We start from the raw sequence: 11619 nt of genomic DNA, 5'->3' as shown, positions 1-11619 counted from the left end.
AAACAACAAATTCATCAACTATAAGATAAACTATATCAGTGTATGACAAAATTACCTCAATCACAAAAAATTTCTTCTTTTTCAAAGGTTTTTGACCCTTTTTTAAGCAAATCTGCAGACGTCCTTCAAATTTTCGAAAGTTTCACCTCCAATCTCTTGTAGTGTGTCTAATCTTCAGTAGTCGAACAAAACTCTCAAATCTCTTGTATAGAACAAAAGGGTTTCAAATCGAGTAAAGATTAAGTGTCAATTTTGTAAGAGAAAGAAGATGGGTTTTTTGTTTATCACCATAATTGCAACCTGAAGGTGGGTTAGGAGAAAGAAGATGGTTTTTTTAGGTCTTCAGTGAATCTCCCCTGTTTTTCTTCTGTAATTAGTACAACTAAATTGGGGGTTTTTTATTCTAGTATAGGATTAAAAGATATATGCTTAAAACGTTATTCCCAATAACGTATTAGAGTTAAAACGTGATTCCCAGTTACGTGTTATTATTTAACGCCGTTAGCAGTCCGTCTTTTTCTCATTAAATTTTTTAAAATAAAATAAAGCATAAAACGTTACTGTGGACTACGTTTATACTAGTTTCGTAAAAAAATTTAAAAACATACTATTTTGGTGAATTGATTTAAACAATGGCTTATTTTGGTCAAAACTTCAGTTTTATAAAATAGTAAAAAATTAGATATATCATAAATACAAGCAATATTTTCAGGTCAAAGGAATCAAAGGAGAATTTCTTTTGATATTGTGGTTACACATTCAGAAATTCATCACAAGACCTAAGTTTGTCATATGCTTCGTCAAGAAATATCGAGCAGCTTATCACCAGATTGACGCTTGGTCCTAAAATGGTGTCGGGCGGAGGCACTGCTATCCCTCTTAATGAATCAAATGATCCTTCAATCTTCGTTTGCTTGAGATCAGCTCAGTTCACTATTACTACGAATAACATTCTTTGTCCCATACTTTGAGATGCTTCTCCCCGTCAATCAAGAGTAAATAATGAAGAGGTTGAATTCCATTTGAACTAGAGTAAATAATTATAAATACTTTAAAATACTAAATTTTCAAGCATTATCACAATTTTTATTTTTTAATATTTTCAAAAAACAAATTGGATCTACAATTAACAAGCTTCCACGCAATAGCTCATTGGAACAACTAAGCATTTTATACGAATTGAAATTCCATTGACATATATAAATAAATAATTAAATAATTACTTTATTTTGAAGACAACATTAATGCACCATAAAAAAATAATGAAAAAAATTCAGAAACTTCCCGGAAAACATGCCATTTTGAAGTACTTGTAGATTTATGGTAGTGTTCAATTATAAATTAATGTATTTAATTAAACTAAATTAATTAAAAATAAAGTACAAAATACATTGACCAAATAAAATGAAATTAAAAAAAAACGTATTAATGGGGAACTCAAATTCCAAAGTCCAAGAATAAGTCAAATGATGGGTGCATAATATCTGGATTAATTGCAAATTTAAGCATCATACCCACTTAGAAATTGTGTTTTAATTAAGTTGTTAATTAATTAAATATTTGCAAATTTGTATTATTAAATTGGACAAATCGCTAAAATTCCGCTGCTATTTTTCCCTCTCTTTGCATTAATTGCAAGTCATTTGAAATTTGAATTTATTGTATAGTTTGTAAAGCCAATTTGAATGCATATATATAGTGTATATGCTCAATATTCAAGAAGTTTGGTACAACTACAACTAAATAATAAAGAAAAATTATTACCAATTTTTTTTTATAATAAAGAAAAATAAAAGGTACACAAAAGTAATGGGATCACAGAAGAATATGAAAAAGGAAAAAAATAAAAACTATATATACTTAAAGCAAATGAGAATGATATACTAATAAATCGAAATTCGTTTAATGCATAATGTGCAATTTTAATTCAGAAAAAGCTTCAATAGTTGATTTTGAACTTATTTTTGTAAATTACCTAATTATCTTGTGTCACGTGAGATTTTTTTAAAAAAAAAATCAACATAAAAAGCACAATGACTTGACGTCATTCTCAGCTTCCTTCAGTTTGTTACCACAATCTATTCAAGACTTTAAACTCAATAATAACAACTAAACACAGTTAATCCGTGTGCATATAACATGTTAATTTGTAAATATATACATGGATTAACTCATCTTTATTGGTTCATTAACTCATCATTCAAAAGAAAAAAATAATATTATTTTAATTTTAACTAAAGTAAAATTTTAAATGCTATAAAAAGCCCGACAAATAACACACCGTCGTAATTAAAAATTTTACTTGCCAATTTTGCCCTTTCCGCATTTTCACATTACCACCGACATCTTTCATAATTTTTAACCTACTACTACGGCGCCGGCGGGTCAAATAACAAGTGGCATTTTCGCTATTTCTCCGAACCGTCTGCCCTTTTTCACAAACATCTAAAACTTTAATAAAATAAAATAAAAAATATGAAAAGAAATATAAAAAAAAGGAGAAAAATAAAATGGGGACCTATACTCGTGTCTTTTACTTCTCAACCGCAATTAACGGCAAGTGTTGATAGATGAACAAAATCTTATTTATTTTTCTACTTTTTGAAAAGTAATAAATATTTATTTAGCATTTAAGTTATATACATTGTCAACATAATATTTTTAGAAAATATTTAATAATTTTAACACGTAATAACGAGTTAAATATCATGTTTATCGGATTACTATAATAAGAAAATGGACGATTGACGTAATTCAACCTTAAAAACAAATTCAGTAGATTGGAGTCCGACTAAATCTGGATTCGCGTAGAAAAGTCTTATATTGAGGGGTTAAAGTGCTCTCTATAAAAGACGACTTCATATCCAAGAGACTCAAACTCAAGACTTCTGTTTAAGAATGAAGGATTACTTACAACTCTACCACAACATTTGTTAATTAAAATTATTCTATTCACTAATGTGAGGTTACTATATCTCCGACACCTCTATATATACTAGATAAAATTGTCATCTCACTCATCGATATGAGACTACTAACTCCGAAAGTTGATTCTGGTATCAATGGTAAGAAAATAAATTTTGAACCAAACTTAACTTTGAAAGTTAACTTAGAGAGGTGAAAGTTATCCGAACATATAAGTAAACAAATTATATAAATATTTTTAACACTATTATATATAGCACCAAAACAAAAACTCATTTTTTACTCAAATAACCAAAAAAATAAATAGCAAAATAATTAAATAAATAAATTGGGGACCTATTCTCGTGTCTTCTAGTTCAACCGCATTCAACGGCCAATTTGGTTTATTTTGTACTTTTTAAAAAGTGAAAACTTTTTAATTAAATACTAAAAATAAAATAAATAAATAATTCTATGAAAAGTAATGAGAACAACAAATTAAAAAGCACGTCACACATAATAACTCAAAAAGGCAAAAGCTCCGTGATTACCGGCAAACACCGGTTATGTAACGGTCACGGCAAGTTTAGCAACACACTAATTACTAATTAGAATGTTAATGACGTGTTTTAATTAAGGATTAGTCAATTTTGATTTGTTTAGTATTCTTACGAGTCAACTTCTTTGTCATTGACTCAAAATTTCTAGTGAGTTATGACATTAAATTGATGAATTAGTTCCTAATAAAATGCACTTTTATTGGTCGTTTATTATAGTTGTTATATTAATTTCGTTATCTGTTATAGTCTGATACATATAAATAACTAAAAAGACAATTTCATAGAAGAAAATGCAATTTTAGTAAATACTGACAAGTGACAATACAAAGTTGTACATCACAGCTTCATATATTTAACGAAATTTTTGAATAAGTTTATGAAAAGATTGAAACATAAAATACTAAAAGGAGCAGTTAAATCTCTTCACTTTTTAATCGTTAAGTTATAAGAATTATAATCTACGACAAAAAGAAAATGTTTGAGCTAAAAATTAGATAAAAATGCAAATATCAACATCATTGGATAAAATAATTAAGGTAAAGAAGCAACAAATTGGATTTTCTTTATATGTTGCAATATACCTAACAAAAAACCAAACATTAAAATCGAAGTGAGGAATTATCAAACAAATTAAAATAAAAAAAAGTAGATTGTGATGCACTAGTAAATATTTTATTTAAATGGTAGTATATAATATAGACTATAGATTTGAATTTTAGGAATATATATTTATAATTATTTACCTATTATAATAATAATATAGCAAATGCATGATAGTCTAAAAAGAATTGACTTAAAAACTACAAATATGTCATTCTATGCGTATGCTCGGCCAAAAATTATTAAATTCAAAGGTGAATGTCGAGTGTAAGTTCTAAGGTTATTCGAATTCAATAATTTTAGTTCATAATAGATAGTTTTGTGAATATAATATAATATTTATTTATTTATTTTCGATCTTTTTGGATTTTATCTTTGACTAAAATATTAACTTTTCAACTTGGTAAAAGAAAAATGTAAAAACTTGCACACTGTTCGAATATTATTTCTAATAAGCATTCCATTTGTCAATGCCAATTTTTTTTCCACATACAAAATAGTAATGACTCTTTTCTACCTTTTGAATTTTGTCCCTATGTTTATAGTTTTAGGATTATTCATGTTTTTGTCGTTAGCAAATCATTTCGTATTTTCTTGATATTAGTGAAGCTCTCACGCAAAATGTATGAATTTCACGTGATGACGTGAAAACTAAAGTGATATAAAAGTCCAAATTTACCTCACGAATACTTTTGAAAAGGTTTAAATTACTGTCTGAGATAGTTTAGAGCTTTGTTAGAGTCGTGACAACTACTAGATAATTTGCACAATGATAAAAAAAATCAATGTACCTCGATTATCGTATCATTTGTTGTTTTTACCGTTCCTTGTTATTTTGAATGCTAATTAATGCATTTCCTATTTGTTATGCTCGTTTTACTTCTATATTTCTTTTACAAATAACTTTGATATGTTTTACTTGAGTCGAGGGTCTTTCGAAAATTACACCAGGTATGTTACTATAATTGTAAACCTAAGAATGCTACACTAAATTTTGCAATTTCTTTAAATACAACTCCTTATATTAAATGAGACATCATTGTTATTTTTAATTATTAGTGTGAAACATAGAAACATTACACAGACATTTTTCTGAAACTCTTTTGACTATTTAATTTCTTCCTAATAAACACACTTTTTTCTTCTTCTTTCTCGTTTTAGTAAATAAAATTTAATTTAATTTCATCTTCCCCCTAAATAGTCAGAACAAAAGCACATGGCACTATACCCCTACCATTTTTTTTCCATTCCCACAAATTATTTTAATTTTTTTAAAAAACAATTTTAAAAAAATAAAATAAACTGCATTAATTTTTTTTTTGGCACTTTGTCTTCCCTCCACCATATATACTCCTTCAACCTCTTCTCTTTATGCTCTCAAATTTCACAAACTTCATTTTATATCAAAGGGCTTAGTTTATCAGTAAGTTTTTATCTGATAAACTAACCAGCATTGCCCATTACTTGTAGTTATTTGTATACAAAACAACAGATCTGCACAGTGAAGTGATTTTTACCCACAAAAAATGAAGGGTTTTGTTGGTTCTCTGGTTTTTCTGATTATTCTTGTTGTTCCAGTAGCATTAGCTGGGCATAATTATGGTGAAGCTTTGAGTAAGAGCTTTTTATTTTATGAAGCTCAGAGATCTGGGTATCTTCCTCATAACCAGAGAGTTCAATGGAGGGGTAATTCTGGACTTAATGATGGAAAAGCTAGTGGGGTATGTAATAAAATTACTCACTAATTAGCTATTTGTTAGTTGTAAATTGTTTGTGATGAATTTGAATTTTGAATTTTTTTTTGTAGATTGATTTGGTTGGAGGGTATTATGATGCTGGTGATAATGTGAAATTTGGTTTACCCATGGCATTTACTGTCACAATGTTATCATGGAGTATTTTGGAATATGGTAGACAAATGGCTGCTAGTGGTGAACTTAGCCATGCTATGGATGCTGTTAAGTGGGGTACTGATTATCTACTCAAAGCTCATCCTGAACCTTATGTTCTTTACGGAGAGGTAAAAATTTATCCGCACCCGATTTTTATCGTTTAATCATTGTGTTAGAGTGAGTGAAAGTTTTAATACAAGACTGACGGTCTGCTTATATGAAGTTGTTCTGTTAATGGTAGATGTCCTTTTTGTTAGTTCATTTTCGTTTGTATTAGAGTGAGTTTCATATTTAGTTTGATATAAATATCGAGTGCGAGTAATTACTTAGCTAGACACTTAAGTGGAGTTTGTATGTAAGGTGATTGAGCTAATGATTTTACTTGTTTTAATAATATTAGTGTTTGTTATGTGTTTAAAGTCCTTTTCAATGGAATAAAAGTGTCTTATTAACTAACTAACTAATATTATTATAATAGACATAAAATTGGACCAAATGGAATGTTGATTTGTGTAAATTAAAGTTTAATTTAGATTTAGTGGTGAATTAACTAATTTTAATTATGATTATGTTAGGTGGGAGATGGTAATACGGACCATTACTGTTGGCAAAGACCAGAAGATATGACTACATCAAGAGCTGCTTATCGAATCGACCCGAACCATCCCGGGTCGGATCTTGCCGGTGAAACAGCCGCCGCTATGGCGGCTGCTTCCATCGTCTTCCGTCGTTACAATCCGGGTTATGCTAATGAACTCCTTAATCATGCACATCAGGTTAATTAATTTTTTTATTAATTATGATTTATGATTCTAATTATGATTAATTTAGTAATAAATTGGCTCGGTCTTCAGTGTGTAGAGTAGACTGTAGAGTGAGAAAGAGGTGTAGGTTAGTTAGGCGTTGGAAAAAGTGCGCATGTTAGTGAGGGCCCCGAGTAAATAGGCAGTTACGATTAGCTCAGCCTTTTTGTCGGTGTAGGTTAGTTGTGGGGGCGTAATTTATTACTCTTAACGCCTTTCTATGCTCGTAATAAATAAATCCTCATAATAATAAAATATTTTAACCGGCGCAGGTTAGCAGTAAATTTTTTTGACCGAATTTTGAAACTTGTGATTTGAAAAATATAATTAAAATATGAGTATTAACTAAAAAGGTAGTTCGATTCACTAATTATTTATTTTCACACATGGTTCGAAAAAGAATCGCAACCAAAGAATGTAGTTTACACTTTACATACAAGTATTTATGACATTAACTAATATATGTAAATTAAAAGTTTAAAGTTAAATATGACGTTATTTTCACACTATCAAAGATTCTAAACTTTTTTGTTGAAAAAAAAAACTTTATTTTATTCGTTCCCTCAAAATTACTCAATGAGAATAGTCTTACGACATTGTGGGTCTTGTCCTACCTTTTTAAAAGGTAAAGGATCCATGTGCATTGAGTTATGTTAGGTCAAGGCCCATATTAGTTACAACTATATACTTGCACACTAATGTTTACTTCGAGTCGAGATTTTATCATAAATAACTAAGATAAAGTAATTATTAAATATAACGATAAGTCTTGCATACATATCATTCTCCTTTGTAACACAAACACGATTCCATAAAGGAGCGGTTTTTCTTTTGATGGATTTTTACATACAAATTCGAATTAGTTCGGATCAATTTATTTTTTTTCATTTTATTACAATGTGAAATAATTAAATTTGAAATAATAATAATAATGAGCATTGATAATTTTTATCTGCCGGTATAAATGTTAGCAAAAATCTTTCGGCGCAACAAAAGGATCATGGTGGGGCCCAATAGATTTTCCGTCTATCACGGGTAGTGTGTTAACAACCGTCTGATTACTACTCGTTGAATCTCAGCCGTATATCTACTTTTATGATCCTTAGTCATAGCTTTTTCCACGTGATGTGGATTGTCGGTGCAGTTGTACTGTACAATCACTTAATGCACACCTTCTTTACGTTTTATTTAGTTCCTAATATACCCTTGTTGTTCTGATTTAATTACGTTATTTGTTGTTTTCAGCTGTTCGAGTTTGCTGATAAGTATAGGGGCAAATATGATAGCAGTATTAGTGTGGCCCAGAAGTACTACCGATCTGTCAGTGGATACGCGGTACGTGATTATAACTCTTTTTTTCGAGTTAATAAATCCCTCGTTAATATTTAATTAAAGTATATTATAACTTTTAATAACTTGAAATGTTTACATTTGATCATTTTTTGTTTTTATGATATATTCCCTTATGTACTTATTCATGTGTTATGTAAAATTCGTACAAAGCCGTCCAAGTATAACATAGTTTCTATGTGAAAAAGATTAAAATGGTACGTTTTAATGAAGTGAAGGTTAAATATGTTAAGTCGTATATATTACAAGATCTAAAATCAGAATTTAAATATAATTGAGTGACTAAAAGTGTTATTTTAGAAAATTTTTGTTTGTCATTTTTGCTTTTTTCATGTTTTATGTGTGAGTTGTGAAATTCATTAATTAAGTGATAAATATTACTAATTAACTTACCCTCCATCTTTAATTAGTTTGAGTTGTTTTAACAGATAAAGTTGAACAAGTAAACAGATATGTCTTTCGCGTGCACACATGGCAACTAATTTTTGGTTATTTTTTGTTGTTACAGGATGAATTACTATGGGGAGCAGCATGGTTATACAAGGCATCAAACAATCAATTTTACTTGAATTATTTGGGAAGAAATGGTGATGCCCTTGGTGGAACTGGTTGGTCCATGACTGAATTTGGTTGGGATGTCAAGTATGCTGGTGTCCAAACTCTTGTTGCTCAGGTAACAAAATAAAAATCCAATCTTTTGTTGTCGTACACGTGTCGAATCATCCAAAATGTATTACTTTTGGAGGATTAGAACACACGTGATGACATTTTTGAAGAGTCTGAGTAACTTAGTTGACACCGATCACTCCGTGAAGATAAGCTAATTGGTATTATATGTTGGCAGTTCTTGATGTCTGGTAAAGCTGGTCATAATGCACCTGTATTTGAGAAGTACCAGCAGAAAGCAGAGAACTTTATGTGTTCATGTCTTGGAAAGGGTGACAGAAATACCCAGAGAACTCCTGGAGGTCTCATCTATAGGCAAAGATGGAACAATATGCAGTTTGTTACTAGTGCTGCATTCCTTGCCACTACTTATTCTGACTATTTGGCCTCTGCTGGCAAATACCTCAAGTGTTCTTCTGGTTCTGTTTCTCCGAATGAGCTCCTCTCATTCGCCAAGTCTCAGGTAAAGATATTAACTTTGATAGAGTGCTACAAGTCTGTATAATGACGATTCATCATAAATTGATAACTAGCAATGTGTTCTTGGTGAACTTATCATCATGTTTGATGTTGTTCTAGGTGGACTACATTCTTGGTGACAACCCAAGAGCAACAAGTTACATGGTGGGATATGGAAACAATTACCCGAGACAAGTACACCACAGAGCTTCCTCCATCGTCTCGTTTAAGGTTAATCCTAGTTTTGTTAGCTGCCGGGGAGGCTATGCTACCTGGTATAGTAGAAAGGCAAGCGATCCTAATCTCCTTACTGGTGCTCTTGTTGGTGGACCTGATGCCTATGACAACTTTGCTGATCAAAGAGATAACTATGAGCAAACTGAGCCTGCCACTTACAACAATGCTCCGTTGATCGGTGTGTTGGCAAGACTTCACGCTGGTCACAGCGGTTACAATCAGCTCCTTCCAGGTACAATTTAGTGAATTAACTTCTTAAATGAGTATTCCGAGGATTCATCATAAAATAACTAGTTTTAGCTAGCCGTCCCAACTACAACAACTTGCTTGGGATTGAGACGTTGTAGTAATAACATCTTCGTATATGTCATTTAGTTGTATGTTACAAAGTTTTATGCTGATAATTTTTTCTTACAGTTGTTCCTGACCCAAAGCCAACGCCAAAGCCAGCTCCAAGAACTAAAGTAACTCCAGCTCCAAGGCAAAGAGTACTTCCAGTCCCAGGTATTTTCACTTGCTATTCGTATGTCAATGTATTATATCGACCAATTCTAAATATTGTCATTAGTCGAGTTTCTATCAGAAACAACCTCTCCTACCTCCCAAGGTTAGGGGTAAGGTCTGCGTACACACTACCTTCCCCAGACTAGACTTGTCGTATTACATTGGATATGATGTTGTTGCAATAGTAAAGTTTCGATGGAATCTAATCAACATGTGTATTTTGCAGCTAATGCTCATGTTACTATTCAACAAAAGGCAACTAGTTCATGGGCTCTGAATGGGAAGACTTACTACAGATACTCAGCAGTTGTAACCAACAAGTCTGGAAAGACGGTTAAGAACTTGAAGCTCTCAATAGTCAAGCTCTATGGTCCTCTCTGGGGTCTAACAAAGTATGGTAACTCGTTCATCTTCCCAGCTTGGCTCAACTCATTACCAGCTGGTAAAAGCCTAGAGTTTGTGTACATTCACACTGCTTCACCTGCAATCGTCTCCGTTTCAAGCTACACTCTAGTCTAAAAGAGATCAAGAAGTTAAAAAAAGGAAGTGGAAATGAAATGCTCACACATTTTTCTTGTGGTGCTAATGTAAGACTTGTGCAGCTATACTACTACTACTACTACTACTAAACGGCGGGGTCAAGCAAGTCCTTTCATCGTTCTTTTTTCGTTCTCTTGGAAGTTTGTCTGTAAGTTTCAACGTCTTGTTGGTTTGCTTTTGATTAGGACTATAGATAACGACGTTTTAGGTTGATAATGTGGAGAAGTCGGAGGAAGAAAGGAGTGAAGAGACGAGTTTATACAAGTGCTCATCCTCTTTCTCCTCCACTTTATATATATACACATAGTGTTTGAGAAACAGAGAAAAAGAGTGAAAGGGGTTGTGAAGCAAAGAAAGTTTTGCTTTTTGCTTCTCTATATTATTATTATTATATCATCTAAAGTCTTCATTTACCTTTGTAATTTGAATGCAAGCTTGAAATGTTCCTAATCATTTTTGCATTTCACTTTGTTTTTTTTTGTATTGTGATGTTGTAAGCTTTGTTCTGGTTTTAGTATTCTGTTCAAAGAACAGTTTAGCAACTTGTAATACACCATTTCTGATACTAGATTTTGTCTCTACTTGTTGATGCCATTTGAATTGTTTTCTCTTGAGTCAGGGCTCAGGGTCTATCAGAAACAACCTCTCTACCTCTGCGGTAGGGTAAAAAGTAAGGTCTGCGTACATCCTATCCTCCTCAGCCCCATCTTGTGGGGCTATAGATTTTGTCTCTACTTGTTGATGCCATTTGAATTGTTTTCTCTTAAGCCGTGGTCTATCAGAAACAACCTCTCTACCTCTGCGGCACCCTAAAAAGTAAGGTCTGCGTACATCCTATCCTCCTCAGCCCCATCTTGTGGGGCTATAGATTTTGTCTCTACTTGTTGATGCCATTTGAATTGTTTTCTCTTAAGCCGTGGTCTATCAGAAACAAATTCTCTACCTCTGAGGTAGGGTAAAAAGTAAGATTTGCGTTCATCCCATCCTCTTCAGCCCCATCTTGTGGGTGGGGATATACCTAATATGATGTTGTTGATTGCATTTCAAACACGATTTCTCTTTTATTCATATCTTATGCAAGACATGCGTACTCAATATTTAACT

General features: G+C 31.7%; 1 protein-coding gene across 1 annotated transcript; it reads left to right on the top strand.

Annotated features, from left to right (window-relative positions):
* The first annotated feature begins 5414 nt into the window (after positions 1 to 5414).
* Positions 5415 to 11080, top strand: LOC102589512 (endoglucanase 6-like). Its single transcript, XM_006343802.2, has 9 exons — positions 5415 to 5785; positions 5872 to 6084; positions 6532 to 6732; positions 8005 to 8094; positions 8618 to 8782; positions 8954 to 9238; positions 9355 to 9703; positions 9889 to 9975; positions 10202 to 11080. The coding sequence occupies exons 1-9, from the start codon at positions 5591 to 5593 to the stop codon at positions 10492 to 10494; spliced, it is 1878 nt and encodes a 625-aa protein (XP_006343864.1). The 5' UTR covers positions 5415 to 5590; the 3' UTR covers positions 10495 to 11080.
* The last annotated feature ends 539 nt before the right edge of the window (positions 11081 to 11619 follow it).

The sequence above is a fragment of the Solanum tuberosum genome, unplaced genomic scaffold (assembly GCF_000226075.1).
Source record: "Solanum tuberosum cultivar DM 1-3 516 R44 unplaced genomic scaffold, SolTub_3.0 scf00048, whole genome shotgun sequence".
Taxonomy (NCBI): Eukaryota; Viridiplantae; Streptophyta; class Magnoliopsida; order Solanales; family Solanaceae; genus Solanum; species Solanum tuberosum.
The sequence above is the reverse complement of the archived record's forward strand: the minus strand, read 5'-3'. Positions and strand labels throughout refer to the sequence as shown.

Excerpts from the sequence above, each read along its gene's own strand:
- LOC102589512 (XM_006343802.2), top strand. The coding sequence starts at position 5,591 with ATGAAGGGTTTTGTTGGTTCTCTGGTTTTTCTGATTATTCTTGTTGTT. Across the intron at positions 5,786-5,871 it reads ATGATGGAAAAGCTAGTGGG|ATTGATTTGGTTGGAGGGTA; the intron begins GTATGTAATAAA and ends TTTTTTTTGTAG. Across the intron at positions 8,783-8,953 it reads TCCAAACTCTTGTTGCTCAG|TTCTTGATGTCTGGTAAAGC; the intron begins GTAACAAAATAA and ends ATATGTTGGCAG.